This window comes from Camelus ferus, chromosome 27, assembly GCF_009834535.1.
Source record: "Camelus ferus isolate YT-003-E chromosome 27, BCGSAC_Cfer_1.0, whole genome shotgun sequence".
Lineage (NCBI taxonomy): Eukaryota > Metazoa > Chordata > Mammalia > Artiodactyla > Camelidae > Camelus > Camelus ferus.
The window spans coordinates 21,593,607-21,618,410 of record NC_045722.1 but is presented as its reverse complement, the minus strand read 5'-3'; the positions used below and the strand labels follow the sequence as shown (position 1 = coordinate 21,618,410).

At 38.0% G+C, this 24,804-nt stretch overlaps 1 protein-coding gene across 2 annotated transcripts in view; it reads right to left on the bottom strand.

The window, feature by feature from the left end:
* ASB7 (ankyrin repeat and SOCS box containing 7) overlaps nt 1–24,804 on the bottom strand; it is a 47,914-nt gene that overhangs the window by 21,853 nt on the left and 1,257 nt on the right. For both annotated transcript variants that reach the window (XM_032468875.1, XM_032468876.1), the window contains exons 3-4: nt 19,457–19,581; nt 17,295–17,556 (exon numbers count right to left, since the gene is read on the bottom strand). In XM_032468875.1, the coding sequence (XP_032324766.1) occupies nt 17,295–17,505 (211 nt within the window). In that variant the 5' untranslated portion in view covers nt 17,506–17,556; nt 19,457–19,581. The remainder of the gene's footprint in view (nt 1–17,294; nt 17,557–19,456; nt 19,582–24,804) is intronic.

The following is a 24,804-nucleotide window of genomic DNA, read 5'->3' as shown; positions in this document are numbered from 1 at the left end:
TGACTATACAGTATTACTTTCCCACCAGCAACGTATGAGAATTCTGGATGTTCTACATCTCCACTAATACTCAGCATTATTAGTAATTTTAACGCTACCAATTCAATAGAGTATAAAGTGGTAACTTATTGTTAATTTACATTTCCCCGATGACTAGTGATATTGAGCTTATTCATATACTTTCTTTTGTGAAGTGTCTGCTGAAATCATTTACCCATTTTTATTGTGTTATTTTTCTCATTATTGAGTTTAAAACTCAATTGTGTCTATATTCTGGATACAAGCCCTTTTGTCAGATATGTTTTGTAGACATCTTCTCCTAGTCTATGCTTGCTTTTTCATTTTCTATACTGTTTCCTTTGAAGGGCAAAAGTTTTCCATTTTGGTAAAGCCACCTGTCATTTGTTTCTTCTGTTTTTTGCTTTTCGTCCTGTTTAAGAAGTCTTTGCCCAACACAATGTCACACAGATTTTGTTTTCTTCTAGTTTTATACATTTAGGGCAATGATCCACTGCTGGTTGATTTCTGTGTACAGTGTGAGGTCAGATCAAGGTTCATTATTTTCCATATAAATATCTACTTGTTGCAGCATAATTTGTTTAAGACTATCTTTTCCTCAATGATTTACCCTGGTACCTTTGCCAAAAAGCAATTTACCATACATGTGTGGGTCTATTTCTGAACTCTATTCTGTTCCACTGATCTAACAGTGTATCCACACCACACACTGTCTTGATTACTGTAGCTTTATAATAAGTTTTCCCAGCAGTTAAGACATCCTCAAACCTTCTCTTAAACTGTTTTGGCCAAGAAATTTTAGAACCAATTTCCCAATTTCTTCAAAAAAGCCTGACAGAATTTTGACTGGAACTCTACCAACTCTAAAAATGTAAATCTAATTTACAAAATTATAAAATGATCTAACCAAACCATGAACACAGAATACCTATTTATTTAGGTCTTCTGTCATTTTCCTCAGCAGTGTTTTGCACTTTTCAGTGTAAAAGTATTGCACACCTTTCATTACGTTTATTAACAAACATTTAGAGTTTTGTTGCTATCATAATGAATTATTTTTACATTTCATTTTCCAAATGTTAATTTTTGGTATAGAGAAATACAATTGATTTTTGCATACAGATCTGTGTATTCTATAATCTAGCCAAATTCACTTTTTAGTTCCAGCACATTTTGTAGATTTCTTACCATTTTCTACATACACAATTATGTTCTCTGCAAACAAAGACAGCTTGACTTCTTCCTTTCCAATCCACAGGACTCTTACTTGAACAGAATGCTGAAATGTTGTAAAAGCATATACTTTTGCCTCGTTCCTGGTCTTAGAGGGAAAGCATTCAGCAGTTCACCATTTACTATGATGTAAGTCATAGTTTTTCCACAGGTGCCTTTCCTTAGGGCTTGGAAGCTATCTTCAGCTTCTGGTTTGCTGCGAGTCTTTATGATGAACGCATATAGACACACGCATTTTCTGCATCTAGTGAAGTGATCACCTGGTATTTACTCCTATTCTGAACAGGGTAAACTGCTCATCACATTGATTTTCAGGTGTTAAACAAACCTTGCATTCCTGGGATAAGCACTACTTGGAGGTGACGTAATATCTCTTTCTATATAATGATGGATGATATTTGATAGTATTTCATTAAGGATTTTTCTATCTGTAGTCATGAAGGATACTGTTCTGTGGTTTTCAGTGTCTTTTTCTTGCAATGTCTTTATTTGGTTTCAGGGTACGAAAAACCTAATACAGTAAGTTTAGAAGTGTTTCTTCAAAGAGTTTGGCTAGTGTTGTTATTGTTTATTTCTTTAATATCTGAAATAATTTAATAGAGAAGGCAGCTGGGTCTAAAGTTTTCTTAGTGGAAAATTTTAATTATGAACTAAATTTCTTTGATATACGGCTATTAAATTGTTCTGTTTTCCCCTTGGGTCAGTTCTGGCAATTTGTCCATTTCTTCTAAATGGCAGAAAAGTGTTTGGCATATTCCTTATTATCTTCTTAATGTCTATAGGATCTCATGTGAAATGTTTTTTCCATACATGATATTGGTTGTGAGTCTCTTCTCTTGTTTCCTTCATCAGTCTAGCTAGAGATTTATCAATTTTTTTGATCTTTTCAAAGAACAAGCTTTTCCTTGGTTTCATCAATTTTCTCCATCATTTGCCCATTTTCAATTCCACTGATTTCTTTTTATTATTTCATTCCTATTCTTACTTTGGATTTAATCCTATCAGCATACAGAAACTGTTCCAATACATCCCCCTTTCCTCTCCCTTCCTTTGTGCTATTACTGTCAGATGTATTACATCTTTATATAAGCCCAACAACAGTTTCATAATTATTGCTTTATGCTGTTGTCTTTCAAGAGATGGAAAGGGGGAAAATGTATATATATTGTCTATGGCAGAATGATTCTAAGGCGGCCCCTCGCATAATCCCAATCTCTTGATGTTCATGTCTTTGTGCAACCCTCTCCCCTTGAGTATGAGCAAGTCTTGCGACTTCCTTCTAAACAACAGAATCTGGCAAAGGTGATGGAATGTCACTACTGTGGTTATGTTACAATACATGAGACTCCATCCTGCTGGCAGACTCGCTATAGCAACCCTCCTTGCTGCCTTGATGAGCGAAGGAGCCTTGGTGAGAAAGCCTACAGGACAAGAATCTGCAAGTTATCTCTAGGAACTACAGGTAACCTCCAGCCAATAGCCAGCAAGAAGCTTAGGTCCTCAGTCCTACACACCCAAGGGAATTAATCTGCTCACAATATGAGTGAACTTTGAAGCAAATTCTTCTCCCGTCAAACCTACATGTGAGAACAGTCTGGCCAACATCTTAAAAGCTGGAGTAATAAGCATCTGTTTTATTAAGTCATATGTTTCTATAATTTGTTACACAGCAACAGAAAAAGAATATACTGTTTTTTATATGTACCTGAATAATTACCTTTACCAGTGATGTTTTCTTGCTATGTGAATTCGGATTACACGTGGTCCTCTTCTTTCAGTCCAAAGACTTCTTTTACTACTTCCTGTAAGGCAGGTCTAAGAGCAACAAATTCCCTTCATTTATCTTGGGGTATCTTGATATCACCTTCATTTCTGAAGGACAGTTTTTGCTAGATATAAAATTCTTGGTTGACAGTTGTTTCCAGCAATCAGAATATGTCATCCCACTGCCTTCTTGTCACTGTTGTTTGTTAGGAGAAATCTGCTGTTAATCTTATCTTTGAGGATCCCTTGTATATAATGAGTCACTTCTCTAAGTGCTTTCAGGATTTTTTCCTTTGTTTTTAGCTTTCCACAGTTTGGCTAGTAGGTCTCTTAGATGAATATATCCTACTTAAGAGTTTGCCAAGTTTCTCAGATGTATAGTTAAGCATTTCCTCTCAAATATAGGAAGTTTTTGGCCATTTCTTCTTCAAATACTTTTTTTCTGCCTCTTTCTCTTTCTCCTTGTTTTTTTCTGGCTCCCATTATGCCTCATGCATATGCTGGTATGCTTGACAACGTCCCACAGGTCTCTGGGGCTCTGAGTGAGGCTGTGACACTGCCTGCAGCAAGCAGCAGGGCAGCCTCACCTTTTTACAGGAGACCCGGCAAATGAGATAGCCAGCCACGTGGGCTTTGATAAGCTGCTACAGATTCCTGGGAATCTGGATGGCTGATGCATGCTTAAGAAAGACAAGAGAGGACCCCAGTTATCTATTCAACCCTGGCTGAACATGAGGCCAAAACACGAAAGCTGGGGCATACTTAATAAATTACCTGATTATTGAATTTGTGTCTCAACCTATACACAGATCTCCTTGGCAAAAGGTTGGAAGCCTTACTGGCTCAAGATGCTTAAGCACAACCTCTGACCAGTTACTGGTCAAACATAAGTTATTTTGGCCACAGAATGTCCTGGATATCTTATTGTTGTTGATTTCTTAAAATTCTTTTAAATTTTGATCCATTGATCAATTTTCAAGGTCACTGATTCCTTCTTTTGCCAGCTCAAATCCATTATTAACCGCTGTAATGAATTCTTCATTTTAGTTATTGTAGATTCAATTCTAGAATTTTTATTTTTATTTATATATATTTCCATTTACATCTGTAAGATATATGTGTGTGATTGTGTGTATTCTCTTTATTGATCATCTCTATTTGATGAGTCACTGTCATTTTTAATTATTTGAACATGGTTCCCTTAGTTCTTTGAACACATTTATAATAGCTATTCTGAAGTTTTGTTAACTAAGGGTAACAACTGGGCCCCTTCAGAGACACTTGCTACTAGCTGGTTTTACTCCTGTGTATGAGCAACACGTTTCTGTTTCTTAGCATATCTCCTAATTTTACTGAAAATTGAAGTTTTTAGACTACATCATAGCAACCCTGGATTTTGATTCTCACCTCTTCCAGGTTGGTTGCTGTTGCTATTTTAGTGAATTGCCTAAACGAATTCTACGCGGACTGTCTCCCTTGCAGTACACAGCCACTTCTGTTTCTGCTCAGTTGTTACTGTTAAAGTCTGGCTTCTAGGGGCTGCTCCTAGGAATAACTTGTTTGACCAATAACTGGTCAGAGGTTGTGCTTAAGCATCTTGAGCCAGTAAGGCTTCCAACATTTTGCCAAGGAGATCTGTGTATAGGTTGAGCACAACATTCAATAATCAGATAATTTATTAAGTATGCCCCAGCTTTCGTGTTTTGGCCTCAAGTTCAGCCAGGGATGAGTAGATAACTGGGGTCCTCTCTGGTCTTTCTTAAGCACGCATCAGCCATCCAGATGCCCAGGAATCTGCAGCAGCTTATCAAAGCCCACGTGGCTGGCTGTCTCGTTTGCCAGGTCTCCTGTTCAAGGTGAGGTTGCCCTGCTGCTTGCTTCAAGCTTCAGTCAAGCAGCTGTTGGCCTTTCCAGATTGGCTTACACTTACATCAAGAGCACTGTTACTTTCAATGATGCTCCAGGCTTGGGGCATTTCCACTGGGCTCCAAAATCAGGTCAGTCTCCTCAAGTAGCAAGGAGGATTCCTGCTCTAATGATAACGTGCCACAGAGATTGTTGGGGAGCAGAGAGGGTAAATGAGAACATCCACTCTGGGCTCAATTTCTTCTTTTTCAAGTATCTTAAGGTAAACCCTTAAATAATTGAGTTAAGATTGTTCTTTTCTACTCAAACACTTAAAGCTATACATTCCTCTCTAAGCGCTGCTCTAGTACATCCCACAAATTTTGATATATTGTATTTTCACTATCATTCAGCTCAAAATTTGTTTGATTTCCAAATATCTGAGGCCGTCCTAGGTATCTTATGGTTGATTTCTAAAAGAATCCCACTGCAGTTAGGGATCATACCCTTAAGATTTCAGCCTTTTAAAATTTACTGACACTTACTTCATTGCCAGCATGCGGTTTATCCTAGTGGCCATATAATTCACACATAAAAAGAATGTATATTCTGTAGGCACTGGGTGCAATTTTCAAAAATATCAACTATGCTAACATGTTTGATAATGGTTTTCAGATTTTCTCTAGTTCTTGATTTTTTTTTTTAATCTAGTTCTATCAACTGCTGAGATATGTCAGGATCTCCAACTACATTTGTGAAACTGTTCATTTCTCCCCTTAACTGTCAATTTTTTGCCTCACATATTTTGAAGTTGCCTTTCTAGGTGTGGATGCACATTTTATGACTATTATTCCTCCTAATGAACTGCCTAATTGGTCACTGTGAAATGTCTCTTTTTAGTTCTGGTAACAGTCTATATCCTGAAATCTATTTCATACGACATTAATGTAGCCACTCCGGCCTTCAGATACTTGCCATCTGCATGATATATCCCCAACCATTCATCTACTTTCAACCTGCCTGTACCTTTCTATTGAAAGTGTATTTTTGGAGGCAGCATCTAACTGAGTTTTGTCTACTTACCTTTCTGACAATTTCTAGCTTTTACCTGGAGACTTTATTCCAGTATTAGTTAATGAAACTATTGACATAGCTCAGTTTAGATTCACAATTTGTTTTCTACTAGCCTCCTCTATCCTCCTCTTCTTCCCTTTACTACCTTTTTCTTTTGTATTATTAGAACATTTTTTAGCATTCCATTTTAATTTCACCACGGACTTTTTAGTGATACTTCTTTGCACCATCTTTTTTTACCGGTTGCGCTAAGGACTGGAATATACACTAACCTGGTCAAAAGTATTACCAGGATTTGTACAGAGGTACTACTATATGCTTCCCATTTGTTTTAAGGGCTTAAATACTTCTGGACATTACAAAATCCTAAAAGCAGTTAAGTTAGAGTTTTACGAAATATATGCATAAGTGTTGTACCCTAATTTGCTATTTGTGTGATTACTCTTTGAAAAAATTTTAGAAAACACCAAATGCAATTACATTTGCAGACACAGGCACTGCTTGGAGGTCTAAAAAAAAAAATGCATTGTGCCGTAAGTATTATCATAGGCAAACAGAGCAACAGTGACAAAGGAAAAACAAAATCTAGACAAAAACCTAAAACTTGTCTAATAATTCACCACAAAATAGAGTTGGAAAGTCAGATGGTATGTGTCTAAACAGGATTTCCCCTAGAAAAATGTTCTCATTAACAAAAAACTGGAAATTCAGAAAAGCAGCAAGACAAAAAACAGCATTTCCTAATGACTACTGTCAACAATGATAGACTTTCAGCTTTCTTTCTATACATTTAAAACAATTATACATAATTTTAATCATAATCTAATTACTTAACTTTTCCTCTATATTTGGGCACTGAAAATGCCTCCATTTTAAAAATTATATATAATAAAGGGTAAAATTTTCATTCAGAAAAAAAAATGCCTGTATTTAATACTGCTTCCTTGGAATAAACTAACAGAAGTAGATTGATTGGCAAAAAGATCTCCCATTTCTGAGGGTCTAACACAAACTGCTACACTTCCTTCCACAAGTGCTTTCATAATTTCCTAACATTAATGTCTCTGTTTCATGACACTTGGGATTATCATTTGCAAAATTTCATTTTTGAAAAGCTAAAAGTGATTTCTCACCATTTTGCAATGAATTTGATTAATCCCTTATCTCCCTCATTCACTTTCCTGGGTTTCACCAAGAGGATTTTACCTACTGCATCAAGAGGAGACCTGAGACACCTTTTCTCAGGTTCCTCTGGGGATTTGCTTTATGGAATTAACTTCTGGAGCTTCAGCTGGCTGTCCTCCAGGTCAGTTTGCATAAACACTGAATCTGAAGATAAATTAATGCATTAACTAATATAGGGTCTCTTAATGTTACTATCTTAAAACGTCCAGCATGGTCTTAGAATTTTTAGAAAGATTCAAAATGGGAAGATGAAGATATAATAACTGTGGGCTTCTTAAAATTCCCACTCTTATAATAGAAACTCTTCCCCATAACCCCAACAGCACTGTATCCTGGTCAGAAAGCTTACCAGGCTTTGGACAGAGGTACTATTATACGGATCACATTTGTGTTTAGAAACACTAATATTTTGGGACATTATTAAACCCTAAGCGTTCATCGCCTTGAAGCGGGATGTTTGAAAATAAAGCAGCAAAATATCATTTATCTGCACAGGCCAATGTTTTCTATCTGTGAGGTCTAATACGGTGGCTGCCAGTCACATGTGACTATTGAGCACTTGAAACATGGCTAGTGTGACTGCAGAACTGAATGTTTTATTTAACATGAATGTAAATTCAGGCTTACCTCATTTTATTGCACTTTACTTTTTTTTTTTTTTTTTTTAAAACAAATTGAAGGTTCGTGGCAACCTTGCCTAGGGCAAGTCTATGCCATTTTACAACAGCATTTGCTCACTTCATGTCTCTGTATCACATTTTAGTAATTCTTAAAACACTGCAAACTTTTTAATCATTATTATACCTGTTATGGTAATCAGTGATCTTTGATGTTACTACTTTAATTATTTAGGCTTGCCATGAATCCAGCTCATTATAAGACAGAGAATTTAACTGATAAATGTTGCGTGTGTTCTGACTGCTCCACCAACCGACCCATCTCTCTCCCTCTCCTAGGGCCTCCCTATTCCCTGAGACACAACAATACTGAAATTAGGTCAGCAAATAACCTTACAATGCCTTTAACTGTTCAAATGAGCAGTCACATGTCTGTTGCTTTAAATTAAAAGCTAGAAATCATTACGCTTAGTGAGGAAGGCATGCTGAAAACTGAGACAGGCCAAAGGCTAGGCTTCTTGTGCAGAACAGTTAGCCAAGTTGTAAATGCAAAGGAAAAGTTCTTGAAGGAAATTCAAAGTGCTACTCCAGTGAACATAGGAATAATAAGAAAGCAGAATAGCCTTTTTGCTGATACGCAGAAAGTCTGAGTGGTCTGGATAGAAGATCAAACCAGCCACAGCATTCCCTTAAGCCAAAGCCTCATCCAGAGCCAGGCCCTAACTCTCTTCAGTTCTATGAGGGCTGGGAGAGGTGAGGAAGCTTCAAAAGAAAAGTTTGAAGCTAGCAGAGGTTGATTCATCAGGTTTCAGGAAAGAAGCCATCTTCATAACATCAAAATGCAAAGTGAAGCAGCAAATGCTGATGTAGAAGCTGCAGCAAATTATCCAGAAGATGTAGCTCAGACAAGGAATGAACGTGGCTACACTACACAGCAGTGTTTCAATGTAGGCAGAATAACCTTTATTGGAAGAAGATGGCATCTGGAACTTTCATAGCTAGAGAGGAGAAGTCAGTGCCTCAAAGCTTCAAAGGACAGACCAACTCTCTTGTTAGGGGCTAATATGGCTGGTGACTTAAGTTGAAGCTAGTGCTCATTTACCACTTCAAATATCCAGGGCTCTTGACAATTGTGCCAAATCTACTCGGTCCATGCTCTATAAATGGAACAACAAAATCTGGATGACAGCACATCTGATTAAAACATGGTTTACTGGATATATGAAGCCCACTGTTGAGACCTACTGCTCAAAAAAGATTCCTTTCAAAATATTACTGCTCGCTGACAATGCACCTGGTCATCCAAGAGTTCTGATGGGGATTAATGTTGTTCTCAAGCCTGCTAACACAACATCCATCCTGCAGCCCAGGGATCAAGGAGTAATTTCGACTTTGAGGTCTTATTATTGAGGAAATACATTTTCTAATGCTATGGCTGTCATAGATAGTGATTTATCTGATGAATTTGGACAAAGTACACTGAAAACTTTTTGGAAAGGATTCACCATTCTAGATGCCATTAGGAATATTTGTAATTCATGGGAAGAGGTCAAAAGATCAATATTAATAGGAGTTTGGAGGAAGTTGATTCCAACCATCCTGGATGACTCTGAGGAGTTCAAGACTTCAGTGCAGGAAGTAACTGCAGACTACTCAGCAAAAGAACTAGAATTAGAAGTGGAGGCTGAAGATATGACTGAATTGCTACAGTCTCAGGATGAAATTTTAACAGGTGAGGGGCTGCTTCCTATAGACGAGCAAAGAAAGTGGTTTCTTGAGATGGGATCTACTCCTGGAAAGGATACTGTGGAGGCTGTTGAAATCACAACAAAGGATTTAGAATATTACATTAACTTAGTTGAAAAAGCAGCAGCAGGGTTTGACAGAATTGACTCCAGTTTTGAAAGCAGTTGTGCCGTAAGTAAAATGCTATCAAACAGCACTGTGTGCTACAGAGAAATCATTTGTGAAAGGAAGAGTCAATTGATGCAGCAAACTTCATTGTTGTAAGATCCTCCACCAACAAAAAGACTATGACTCACCGAAGGCTCAGATAATGGTTAGAAATTTTTTAGCAATAAAATGTTTTAAATTAAGGTATGCACATTGTTTTTTGGCATAATGCTTGTGCACAGATTACTAGACGACAGCATAAACATAACTTTTCTATGCACTGGGAAACCAAAAGTTTCCGGTGATTTCCTTTGTTGCAATATTCACTTCATTGTGGTGGTCTGGAACTGAACCCCAATGTCTCTAAGGGTGCCTGCTGATGCACATGCTACAGACAGCACAGGTTTAGATTAAACTAAAGAGAGCCTCACTGCTTTCTTTTCCTTTTGGAATATAGACAGCATTAGAAATTCAAGTCAAACTTGCTCATTTTCTCAAAGAAACCGGATTTCTCCCATAGCAGCAGCAAGTATGGCTTCACAGAGCTGCTCCCCAACCAGGCTTTCCTCTGTGGTCACATCACTGTCACCGCAGCACACTCACAGGCATGCTCCTGGCTCTGGGTTTTGACAGGTCTGTGAGATCACACATTGGTGGTTTTACTGTGCAGGTGTACAGATTTAACCGTAAGATCCGATCCAATCCTTTCATGTACTTGAGATAAAAAATTTCTGGTAGGATAAATGATTTGTATTAAACATCTACATTCCCCTCCCCCACCTTTTTAAAAAATTGCTTTTGCTAACTTTCCCCCACTCATTCAGTAAATGACAACTCTTTTCTTCCTGGTCTTTAGCCCCCAAACTTCAGTTATTCTTTTTTTTTTTTCACTCTCACCTTACAGCCAATCTATCAGGATATCTTGTCTCCACTTTCAAAACAGATCCAGAATCAGATCACTTCTCAACACATCCCTTGCTATGGTGGAGACCAAGCCCACAAGTTTCTCTTGCTGAGCTATCCAAAAGCTTCCTGGCAGGCTTGCCCATCTCTCCTTTGCTCCTCCATAATCTACCTTCTTCAGAGTAGCCAATTCTTCAGCTGAGAAGCAGTCAGCGGCTCCCCATTCTCACTTAGAATGACGTCCAAAGTCTTTTCCGTGCCTTCTAGGATGGACAGCACGCGTCAGCTGACTATCCCTTTGGCCCGGTCTGCCCCTGTCTCCCCTCATGATGCTCTAGCCCCCGTCTTCTTAGATTTGTCTAAGGGCTACGGATGTCCCCATCCTAGAGTTTCTCCAGCACTTGCCTTTCCCTTCCCCTTTACCACTTTTCTCCCAGATGTTCACATGGTTTGGGCTTCCCTTCTTCCAGGCCCCAGCTAACACGGTACATTAGAGGCCTTCCTTGAATTCCTAATTTAAAACAAAACCCTGCACCTCTCTTATCCTTTCTCTGCTTCATTTTTCTTCATGACCTGACATCGTATATTTAGTCAGCTTCCTCCACTCAGAAATGTAAGTGCCACGACAGCAGGGACTCGACTTGGTTCCTGTATTCCCAGCCCTCAGAACAGCGCCTGGCACGTAGTAGGTGCTCCGTAAATCCACGTGAGGGGCAGGGAGAGGGTCAGCGGTGCCTGAGATCTTGGATCTCTTCACTAAATTCACACAGTCACTAGTGAACTTTCTAAAGTTTCTGTTTCTCTCACTCCTCTCTGTTGAATGGCTCACCCCTGGCCCCACGACAAATTCCTGGGTACGCTCCAATCATATTGACTTTTTTTCAGTCCCTAAAACCGAACATGCTCCCTGTCTTCTTCAACCCTTCACTGGGTGTCCTCTGTGCCTGGAACAACCCCATACCTCCATCCTTCCAGCACCCCATGCCCGCCTCCCCTTTCAAGACCTCAGCGCAAACCATGCTCTCTCTGGCGAGACTTCCTTGCCACTGCCTCACCTCCACCCCAACAACAATGGCTGCTATTTTATACACGGCGCTTAGCTCACTGGTGGGGCTGCATTGTTTTCTTCCAGGTCATACAGAATCACGGTTAAGACAATGGGTTTGAATCCGAGCTCCACAATTTATGAGATGAAGGACCTTGAGCAAATTACTTACCATTCTGTGGCTCAGTTTTCTCAATGGAAAAAAATACGATTTACCCTCATAGAATAGTTGTGAAGAACATGGCTTATCCGAAATGCTCAACAAATGTTGGCTATAAATCCATCCACCCACTGGACTATGAAGCACCAGAAGGTGAGCACGATGCTTGCTTACGTCCATATCTCAGGGCCTGGCCAGAGCCCGGCATGTGTTAGGTGCTTGATAAACATTTGCTGAATAAATATATGAATAAGTGACCAACTGGCTGCCTCATCCTCATCTAACCGTCTATATGAATTCTCTATCTCACGCACAGGGGTGGAGGGGGAGGGAAGAAGAGGGGAGGGAAGAAAGTAAACCCTGGTTTCTGGTGCATGACTTCACTCACTTTCCCATATTTGAATCTTTGACTTCATTTCACCTAATGTCTCTCCCAAAATAAGCTTATTAACAGGTGGGGACCAACGTGACTGGAAGTTTACAAGCCCTTAAAAAACTTTGGTTTAAGGAAAAGTGCAGGTATGATGCATTCAGGTGCTTTTCTAATCCCACCATAAGACTGGCCCATTTTCAATCAATATTTTTTAATAAAAAAAAGGATCAGTCTTGTCTCTGTAAGGCTGGAGAACAATCATCTTAGGTAACTGGTGTTTGCTACCCCCCCCCCACCTGCTTCATTTAGATCAAAACAGATATGCGTTCTAGCCTCATGAAGCTTTGGACTAACGAGCAATATAGACATTAAATAGAATATTACAAAAATAAGCTATGGTGCTTGTGACAGCAGCCAGAACAAGAAGGTACAGAGCACAGCGGTATCATCTGATGGAGGGATCTGACCAAGTCCAGAGGGTAAAGGAAGACTCCCCTGAGAAAGCGGGAGGGGGGGTGAGGGAGATGCAGGCGTGAGTGAGGTAAAGGTGGCAGAAGTCGGGTGAGCAGAGTGACCCAGGTGGGTCCTGGGCAGACCTCTGAGCTCAGTGAATCTGAAAGATCAGAGGGGCTGTGGCTCAAAGATGAAGCTGGAACGGGATCGCAGAGGAGCAGACGCTGCCGGGCCATGTAGGTCACACTGAGGACTGACTATTACCCTGAGAGAGATGGGAAACCACTGATGGAGTTTAAAAGGAAATATTTTCATTCTCATTTTTATCAGATCACTCCACTCAGAGACTGGCTGGGGCAAGGAAGACTGGAAACAGGGATGAAGGAGACCCAGTAACAGTCCTGGTGAGGAAGGAGGTTTCCTCGCCCAAAGGCGGGGCAGTGCCTCCAATGAAACGAAGTGAAAAGCTGTGACAACTATTTAGGAAGAAGAAAGTCAAGGGCACTTTCTAGATCTCTGGCACAGCAGTCATAGGCTACAGTGCCATTTACTGCCAAAAAATAAAAAAGTTGAAGCAGCAGCTGCGAACCCTGAAAATGGAGATCCTGAACAGGCAGCTGGGTACCAGTCTAAAGATCAGAAGCTGAGCCTAGACTAAACACAGAGCATGTCGAAGCATCACACTGGCCGAGAGGGGTGGGGAGGAGGCTTCCTCTCCTATTAATATTTCCAAATTGATGCATAATGTGCTATTAAAAATACTCCCTAAATCTCTTATTCTACAAGGGTAAAACGAGCAAGTACAAGATGCTAAACAAGAATAAATGAGGGGCTTCTCCAAAATATGTGATTTTATTGTTCTAAAATTTTACACAGAAATGTAAAGTGCTAAGAGCTAATATATCCTTAAAGGAGAGACGTGCCCCACCAGATACCCAAACTTACTAGCGAACAACAGTAATTTACAACAATGTTACACTGACCCAGAGATACACCAACAGACAACAGAACCAATGGAACCACGCATATATGAAACCTTCATACCAGAGCTGGCAGCACATAGCAATGAGGAAAGAAGGGATGATTCAGGCTACCTTTATGGGGGAAAAATATGAAGTTGTAGCCAATCACTTCATATTGCACACCAAACCCAATTCTGGATTGATTAAAAACCTAATTGCCACAAAACTTTTTAGAATATAGGCAAATAATGATCCTGTGATATGACATTCAAGACACAAAAAGCACAAACCATAAGCCAAAAGAAAAATACAATTCACCTACATTAATATGCAGACTTCTGCCCCCTCTTAAAAAACCCCAAAACATCAAGAATGTGAAAAAGCTACACACTAGGAGAAGACTGTTGCCACATATCACAACAGGGAGTATATAAACAACTCCTACAAGCCAATAAGAAAAAGACAGACAAAGCAGTGCTGCCTTGCAATGCTTTGATACTCATATGTCATTTGAGGGGGGACAGGCAAGCAAACCACACAGAGGAAAAGCAAGCCTCATGGTGACTTGAACCACTGCTGGCAAAGGCTGGGGACTGGGCGCTCTCCCACCTGCTAAGGACAGAGCCATCAACAATGTCTTTGGAGGACAACGTGTTAATATCCATCAAAAGAAAAAAAAAAATCTAACATCCCTTTGATGTGGCAATTGTACTTCTAGAAATTATCCAAGAGACACTCACTCACATATGGAAAAATATTAGTCAAGGACATTCTCTGTAATAATGTTTCTAGTAGCAGAAGTACAAATGTCCAACAACAGGGAATAAGATTAAGTAAATTACATTCATATAATGGAATCTGAGATAATGTCATCTAGTGACAAGGAACTATGACTTAGCTAAATTGTTTCATGAAAAAAAAAAATCAAGATGCAGAACAAACTATTAATAAAAGGGAAGCAAGTTAGAAGGTGGAAGGTGGAAAAGTATGCACACTCATATGCACAGACTATCCCTGCAGGGACACAAAAGAAACCAGAAGAGTGAGTGCCTCTGGGAAGGGGATGAAAGGACTGGTGTAAGGAGTGGATGTTTCTGTAACACTTTCTGCTTTGTTTTTAATCGTGTATATATATGTATGTGCTACCTTCTCAACAAATGAAATCTCCTGCTGGAAAAATTTCAGCCACTCTCAAAAAACAAAAAAGGAAGAATGGTTTAGACAAATGATGGTATATCCATACTAATACATACCATACCCAGAAATTGAAAAGAACAGAGTAAATCTACATGTATTAATATGGAATAGGTACAAGGTTTCTTTTCAGGGTAATAAAAATGTTTTAAAATTGGGTGTGGTGATGGATGCCCAACTCTATGAATATATGAAGAGCCACTGAATTGTACACTTAAAATGGGTGGATTGTAAAGTATGTGAATTCTATCTCAATAAAAGCTGTTAAAATAACTGTACACACATATACAAATATATTTACACACACACAGAAGGGGTGGTGCTGACGAAATAGGGTTCAGCCAACTGGGGTGCAGAGGCCAAATCTAGCACACTCCTGGGTTTTCAATAAATAAAGTTTTATCACCACACGGCCACAGTCATTCATTCACACATCGTCTATGTCTGCTTTCTGGCTACAAAAGCAGAATCAAGAAGTTAACAGAGACAGGAGGGCTCACAAAGCCTAAAATACTTACTCTCTGGCCTTTTACAGAAAAAGTTTGCCAACCCCTGATATTAAAAAAGTCTTCATAGTCAACAGTCTTGTGGTTACCAGGGGAAAGAGGGTGGGAAGGGATAGACTTGGGAATTCGAGATTTGTAGATATTAACCACTATATATAAAAAACTAAATTTCTCCTGTATAGCACAGGGAACTGTATTCACTATCTTGTAGTAACCTTTAGTGGAAAAGGATATGAAAACAAATATATGTATGTATATGTATGACTGGGACATTATGCTGTACACCAGAAACTAACACACTGTAACTGACTATGCTTCAATAAAAAAATAATAATAATAAAATCCATATCCCCCCTCAAAAAAGTCTTAAGTTAAATAGTTGAGAAAAAATAACAGCTATAGAATAATATGGTCGGTATGATATCGTTTATGCTCTAAAACCACACACACAACACAATATGACATATTTTCTATGAGCACATTAGGAAGTGATTTAGAAAGATAAGGACCAAACCAGACTCAAACCCATTGCTTACTTCTGGGGCAGAGGTAGGCAGATAAAGACTGGGAGTTGTCCAAAGGGGACTTCGGCTTTATCTGCAATTTATTTGCAAATGTGTTTTATTTGTTTTAAAGAGACAAGTTCATATATTAACCGAGTAACTGAACTTTTTTTTTTTTAGTTATTTTTTTAAAAGCAAGGTTGGCAGAAGCAGAAAGTAACTGGACTAGGTGGAATTAACACATAGGAGCTCGGATTTGGTCTTAATTTTACTAAGCACTGGCAGAATTTAAGCATTCTGCTCTTACGCCCACCTCAGATTTTTTCAGGTCTCTCTCCTGGCATTTCTCATACACTTCCCCTTCATGACCTTCAGAACTGAGGTCTTCAAGTGTCAAGGTGAAATAAAGTAGAAGCAAGGGCGGTCGGGAGGGACAGAAAAGAGCCACAGGCCAGCAAATGAATGGCTGAGTCCTGTCAACAGTCCCCCGTTTCAGGGGTATAAGTGCTGTTTCAGGGCCACTCGGACGTGCGACGATTCCTAGCCTCAGGCTGAACCTGCAGTAGGTCCATGCTCGCAGCCTTCGTGTGCATACTTCACAAGACCCTAATGGGAGCTGTGTGACTTCTAACATTTTCTGTACTTGAAGTCAGTTTGCAAGAAAGTTGGACTAGTAACAAAGTTCACCTCAGAAATGAAACTACATGACTGCTCATAAGCAATCCAGGCCTTTGAATGGTTCATAATGGACCCTGAGTCCCAATCAAGCTGTTTTACATCATAAGTTACAAAAATAATTTGGGTACAAATGATAAAATATATTTGTGCCTCTTTAGGAAAATAAATTAAGTGGAAATCTAACTGGAGAAAAAGGTAAATCAGTTTAAGGCAATTATTAGTTATTAATTAAGGGAACGGATAGTTTTTCAAAGCAAAAGCATAAAATGTCATAAAATGTCAAATGCAGTTTCCAACTGCATATATTAACACAAAATTAGAACTCAGATAACCAATCCTGTAGGAGACCTAGAACCTATATACAATTCTGGAAGAGGCAAGTGCTCTAAAACAGTAATAAAAGCATTTTATTTAACTTTTTCTTAAAAAGAGGTAAACTGAAAAGACATGGTACTGTTAAGGCCATGATATTTAAAGGGACCTGTGCTAGCTCTGTCTGCTTAAGCAATTACCAGCAGGGGAAACTTGAGCAACTCTCTAATTGTTGGTACCACGGCCACTTCCGCTTCTGAAACAAAGCAACTGGACAACCTGGAGAAAGGCTGCTGTTAGCTGAAATAATCTGGGAAAATCGGGCTGTATATAAACTATGGTTAAAAGGGGGAAAAAGCATGTTCAACAAACTGATTTTTTTAGATATCTGGCTTTAAACAAAACTCAACATAATTACAATAAATCTTCACAAAGGAGAGAAAACAAGAAGTTCAATATTAACAGAGAAGCATTAAAAATTACATACACACTCCCACATATGTTTTAGACAAACATAATTTCATTTTAAGTTCCTCCTTGGGAAAAAAAAGAAAGGTTTACTCCCAGTGAACTCACCTCCATGTTCCAGAAATACTCGAACACATCTTTCCTTTCCTCTTGCTGCAGAGAAATGAAGCAGGGTCCAGCCATTAGCATCTCGGCCATTTGGAGAATAGCCTTGTTCTAACATCTTTCGTACGGTGTGAACATCCCCGGCAGCCACTGCAGCCTGAATCTGCAACTCTTCCTGGAGTTCAGGGTTCCTTCGACAATGGTGGTGTAACATCCTAGCTGAGTCCACTTTTTACTAAGGATTCATTAGGTCACAGGGATCAGCCTTGAATGGTAGAATACATAAAATTTAGAATCCTTGACTCCTGACAGTGTGTTCATTAAATATCACAGAATTTTCCATTGCTAAATCATGTAAACCTGAGTAATGGCAGTTCATATATGACACCTAATTAACATGCATGCATCTGTTATAACCAAAGCTTTCAGTAATTTCCCTAAGATTCGAAAAGATTGCAAAAAGAAAGCGAGGCATAAAGCCTTCAATGGCTGAAATAGGAAATTTCTTCTGCAACCTTTTGTAAACTCAAAGCAAACATCAATGAACATAACATTTATTTTAGGCAAAATGGAAGGTGAGGCTGGGCAGCTGAAGATGGGAGACAACAGAGGAGACAGATGAGTCTCAGGAGTTTGCATTTACCTGATGCACACGGAGGAAATTTCAGTTAAAAACCATTCAAGGATTCTAGCACAGATCAGTGCGTAAATAGCGAGTATCACAAGGACAATTCACAGACGATGAGGACTAAAGACCTCTAACTATGACAAGTAGCTTAAAATTTAAAAAAAGCAAAAGATTTAGGCTGGCTCCCTAAAGTATTTCAACAATATTTTATTTTTGGCTCCAAAGAGTGGAAAGTTGGGGGGGAGAGGAAGCAGGATTTAAGTAAATTAGAGAAAAAGGTGTAGATTTATTTACTTTCCTTTTGTTTATTTCTGTTTCTCTTTCTATCCTCCCCTCTTTGTTATCTGATGCACGATTTACTCCTCTTTTTCTGCCACCTCCTCTACACTTTCTTGATGTCAGTTTTCCAAAAGTTTTATTTTACAAATACTCCAAGTAGCAAGACCATATAAAAATATTTAAAAACTTCAAGAATCTAAACAACCTGTTGATTAACTACAAGAAAAAAGTAAAAGTAGTACATACACTGAATTCCCACATTCTCTAATAAATCACAAAAGAGGTGTGTACTCAAACTCAAAATAAAATGAGATCTCCTTCATGCATATAGGAAAGGTCCAAACTAAATTGGTGAAAAGTCATATCTTATATACGTGTACACAAAAACTTTTTTTTTAAGCTTTTAAATACATACGGAAACTTTAACATGCTTCTAGGAAACCATTCCATCTGGGCTAATTTTAAGGAATAGATTAGACTCATTTCCTAATTAGTAGCTTCCATTTCTAAAAATTAAAAAAAAAATATGTGATAAAGTCCTTAAAGACATTCTGGCCTCATATGTAGGTTAAACAACTTGGGATAATCTTTGATACCAATAATAATTTACCTTGTAAAACTTCTCATTATAGACCGTACAAAGGTCAACTTAAGCCTGACTTAGGTCGTACTGTCACAGCTTAATAGTATAATCAAATATCCTATCTTGTTTTAGACAGAGAAAATGGAATTACAAAATTCAAAGTATCACTAATAATATAATTTAAAAATATTACACTATTGCTACAAAGAACTATTTCTTAGAGAAAACTGGGAAATGAGAAATTTCCTGACAATTTGTTTTCTTAATAAACATGATTTCCCCATCTCTTCACTTAATTACTCTTTCAACTGACACTAAAATTAAGTCTTTTTTGTCTTAGAAATTTTAAAGCCAAGAATCCTTTTGGAATAGGTTTTTGCTTATTTTTAGCATTGTCAGAGAAGATGAAGATCATCAGAAGAAATTATTAGAAACTACGACCATATACTCAAAACAATCATCTTTAACAGATTTTTTTTTAATGAGACAAGTACCTTGGCACTTAAACGAAGTATACAATGCAAGGAAAAAGAGACAGAGTATCAAAACAAACCTGGGTTTTCTTTTAGCAAGTGCTGTATTTTGTGTATATTAGGTGATCTGAAGGAGAAAAATAAAAGCTAAATGGGTTTTCCCCAGAACAGCACAGATGACCTATGTCCCTTAGTCACTTACCTTACAGAAGAATGCCCCTTTTCCTGGTCTGTGGATTGCCTAATAATCATTGTGCACATACAGCATCGTGAGTGCGGGCGCTCAGAGTCTGTCCAGATTCTGGTGTCAATGAGCTCTTTCTTAACCTAAAGACAAATGAAATAATCATCATGGGAAATTTTCTAAAAACAATAAAGCACCATAGCTGCCTGAATAGTCTACCTTTTAATGAGCTTACATTTCAGCACTTTACAACAAACTTACAGATGAGAGAAAACTCAAATCAACTCAGAGGAAATGATCTCAATATTCACATTAGTCTCCAAGGTGGCAGAACATAGGATTCAGGAATTTTTTTTTCTTAAAAAGACAGTGTTTTTTGTTTTTAATGAATAAAGAAAATAATAAATCACACATTTGGAATCTGGACACAAAGACAAATTCTTCTTTTTGCTGTATTCAGAATATACCTCCAGAATTGAATTACTTTCTGACACCATAAGTTTCTTGCTCTTTCCAAACGACCAGAATGAGAACATATGTGCGTTCAATACAATGGGTAGCCAGGGTCAAAAATGGAACCTGTGACAGCTTAAAGGAGATTGTCTCTATGTGCCAGTTCTTCGTGTACATAACAAGCATCGTGTTAATAATCTTGAAATTGTTAACCCTTTGTGCAAACACCAAACTAGGCAGAAGAAGAACAACAGTCTTGCCACCTATTCCATGTGAATTCTGAAAAAATTCTCTACAACTTAAAAGAAAAGGAATCTTTCCCCATGTCACGGCCAAGAGGAGCCTAAGAAGTCAAGATGACTAAATGTAATGTGAGATCCTGAACGGGATCCTAGAACAGAAAATAGGTATTAGGTAAAAGCTGAATACAGCTGAAAAGAAAGCTGAATACTGTATGGGTTTTAGTTACTAAGAACAGTTTCTGGTTTATTAACTGTGGCAAATGTATCTATTAATATAGGATGTTAATTAGGGGAAACTGATTGTATGGAATTCCGTACTATCTTTGCAACTTTTCCATAAATATAAAACTGTATTTAAAATAAAGAATGAAAACCAATGTCTCTGACCCTGAGATTCCAACATTTCCACAGAGGAACGTGTGATTATTTTCCAAATGAGTTTCATCTACATTTTAAGAATGAACACCAACACACTTCTAAGTGTATCCTCAGTATCCCCTGCCTCCAAGAAAAAGTGGAGATTACCCTCCAGGGTCCTGAGCCTTTAAGGACACTCATTTCTGGGGGGAGGGTAGAGCTCAGTGGTAGAGTGCATCCTTAGCATGCACAAGGTCCTGGGGGAGGGTTCAATCCCTGGTACCTCCATTAAAATAAATAAATAAACAAACCTAATTACCTCTCCTCAACCTGCCCGCCCCCCTAAATCTTTCTTTTATTGTCGTTGCCCATATCCCCATCACCATTTCCATGGAGGCAGTGGGAGGGGTGGGAATGACATATGAGGTGGGGGTTGGTCAAGAATATGAAATGGAATTAATTTATCCATAATATCATAAAGACTTTGTGCTAAAAGTCAAAGTGACAATTATTTCTCTCAACTGGAAAGACGCACAAACACCAGCAACTTGTGATGCCCTGCACGGACTACTTCAGTCAGACAAATGAAAGTCTCCCGAGTGCCTGACATGTGCCTGCCACACTGCTAGGCTTTGGCCACTGGTATTACCCTGAGTAGAGCTTTAACAGAGAGCTCTGCATACTTAAGATGAATCAAACAATCCTAGAACAGTTAAGATCATTTTTCTCTTTTCTGACAATACCAAGCACTATAAATAACCATAGGTCTAAACCCCCCCCAAAAAAAACCACCCAAAAAACACTCTTTATATGCTTCAGCCTTTATAGGAAAAACACACACAGACACACACACCATGCACTCATCATTTGTCAGCTGCATCCTTTACGTTATGACTTATTACCAAAATATTCTAATAGTCCAAAGCATCAGCCAAGTAATTAATGTCATCTTGGGGTAATTTTATCAGAGTTTACACTTAATAGGGTATAACCATACATGTACGTATGAATAAAGGGAAAAAAGACTATTGAACTTAAAAGTAAATGTAATATCCAGTGGTAAAGGTTACCTATTAAAACCTAGAGAGGAAGTCCAGAGATGAGAATGGCAAAAAGTCTATTTCCCCAAGGAATGCCAACTTTCAAAATCTGATAGCTCATGGAAGTCACCTATAAAATAAAATAATATGGCAAAGGAGGCAATTTTCTAAATCTATATATATATGTACAATGTGCAATATGTGTAAATTGACTCAGAATGACTAAAACTCTGAGGGTGCAATCTTTAGAAATTCCATTCTAGGTTTCACAGTCAGAAAAAAGAAAAAAATAACATACTAACAAGGAAGATTTCAAAACTGTATCTTAAAATGAGCTGCTTCCCCAGTGCATATCACTCTTAATATAAGATTTTCCTGCCTAACGTTAACCATGTATTTAAATTTCAGGAAGTCACCTTTCCTACTTCACATGGGTTCAAAAGAAAACAACCTAGGTCTCCGAGCTTTGATACTGTTGACCATATTAGAAACTATCAATTTAGGAGTTAAAATGTTGTCATCTAATTTTCAAGCAGATGCCAAGTGAACCTCACTAAGTTAAAAACCAAAGCTTCTTGCTTCACATAATCAAAAGAAATCTATATCCAAAGAATAAAGAATAAAATAGTTATAAGACAAAATATATTTAAGATCTGTCTAACATTATGTAACTTTCACCAAATTTGCCCACATGTCCCCAGTTTCCTTTGGCATAAACGATTAGTCATCAATGGCTTTTTGCATATTATTTTTACTAAAAGTCCACACTTTTTTTGATTAAGTGACACAAATTAGAACTGTGCTTTCAGATTTCACACAAACTAAAAACAAGGTAACAGCTTGCTACTCAAAAAAAGAAATAAGCATTTCCTTGCAGAGTAAATAGAAATATAGGCTGGAAAGGAAATACAAGCAGCAACTCCAAGGAGACTGGCTCTGAGGAAAAAAAAATAAAAAAAACACCAATAGCTCACAAGTCCTAAGAGGGAAGATGGATGCAGAAAGACTACAATGCCCGAAGCGTGCAACATGGCGGAGATGCATGTTGACGAGGTCTACTTGTATGCCCAAGAGCCTGGAACCCAAAATAAAGTGTTATTTAAGTATCACTCAACACAGCAGCATAGTGTTTATATTCCAAAACAAGTAAGGGTATTTCTATTTCCTCCCAATTCCTGGGCCTTTGTATAACACAAGGATTTATTAGCATGCACAGTTTATCTATAAGTCTCCTAAATTCCAGCAGAAAGATCAACAATTTAGATCATGAAATGTGGACAAGGCAACAGAGGAAATTTTATAATTCACTTACCCAGACCCCCCTCACAGCTTAAATGACAGCTATTATAAATGATGAAGTCTTGTCAACCTTATTAACCCAGGTCTGGCATAGCAGCCTCATGGTAGTACCTAGAAAGTTTGTAAAAAAGGAGACAAGCATTCTGCGTAGGGCACACCTTCAGTTGAGAATGAAATGAAAGGCTGAAAGTCAGGTATTAGATATGCTTATAGAAACTTTACCTGACTTTAGACTTTTCAAGGACAGTATGAACAATGTAAGTATTGGCTAAAGCATACTCAAAGTGCATTGGTGAATATCTTCCAAAAAAGCAGAAAGTGATTCTCCCTATGTAATTATAAATCTTCTTTGGTTATCAAATTAATCAAGTGTCTTTTGATTTTTTTTTCCTTGCAAAATCATGTGACTGGCAATAGAATGAACACAAAGTTAACCACCAGGCTGAAAAAGATAAACTACCTAACTGGCCACGTTGGTAACAAAGTACTCAAATGAAATATTTTAAATGTTTGGCATAATCCTGACCAAATACTCTCAATCATGCTAATATTAGGAGCAGATGCTGAAAATTTATATATGTATATATAAATTATATTCCCTAATCTTAGAAAAACCATTAAAAGTTGAGGAGATCAATGAAATATTATTTAGCTAATGAGAATAAACTGACTGGAAACCAGAGAAAAGCAGGGTCCTCTACCTTATATAGTCAACTCAGCACAGGTGATAATACCCCTCAGAAATGAAACCATGCTAGAGTTCAATCGAAAGCAGAAAAAAATATTTAACTGAGAAGGCCTGAGTAGAAAACACATAATTCATTTTTACCTTAAAAACATACCTCAAGTTTTTAGCATTTTTAAAAAACTCCTAAAGTAATCATTAGGCATTTCTCTGGTGATTCACATATTTAAATAATGAAAACTGCCTTTAATGTTACAGACTCCCGCCTAGATTTTACTGAAGTGAAGTGGACCCTATATACACATACAAGGGTGTCCTGAACGTTAGGACCATAGAACAGTCATCGGTAGATACTGATTCTAAATCCCATTCAGTAGCAAATACTCTCCTTCTGGTGTCCAGTTCCAGGTCTCCAGAATATGCAAACCCTCAGAGCCCCTTAAAAGTATCTTGCTGTGCCTTGACAATTAGAAGAATCAGGAAAGACATTAATGTCTTCTTCTGAAAAGCAGAAAGTCCAGTGGAACAGAATAAATCAATGATTTCCTAGCAACTTCTGCTATTTTAAGTACTTCTTTGTACCTAAAATTCCCTAAACAATCTGAGATATTAAAATAACTCCGAGATTAACAAGTCACTTTATACTCCTGTTATTGGATGTGAGAGAAGTTATTCACTTGGCTAATTTCTGAATTAACTCGTATAATTTCCCTGATCATATCCCCTCTTTGGGAATTACACGAATGTCCTAAACTTACCTTTGGCGCATTTGCAGATGCAGCAACAAAATACAGCAGAAGTGTGATCACATGAATTAGATGCTTAAATTTCAATCTAACAAATTCTCTGTAGGGGTTTTGAAATGAGAACTCTTATGAAGAGTGCAAAAATAAAACCCTTGATTCGAAACACAACAAAACATTCTTTTGTTTTTAAATTCCTGAGTGTCAAATGATTAACAAGATACTGTGTAAAGTTTTATAAGTTCTAGAAAACTGAAGTATAACAAATACGATTCATCTTTTTATAACAGTTTCAGATTCTATCAACATCTGCCACACAGAAACACACAAAACCCAAAGAGTTAATTATACATAAGTGCTTCAGGAGGGAGTATTGCTTTACACCATTCACACTACTAAGATACACAGATTCACTTTTTACTAGAAAGAAAAAGTCATGTTATTTTCTGAAACTCATAAATTTCAAGCTATTGCTCTACCTTCCCCTACCAACCCCTTGTTAGGTAAGTAACTCCAAAGATTTTCTGATACAGGTAGAGGAAAAGTG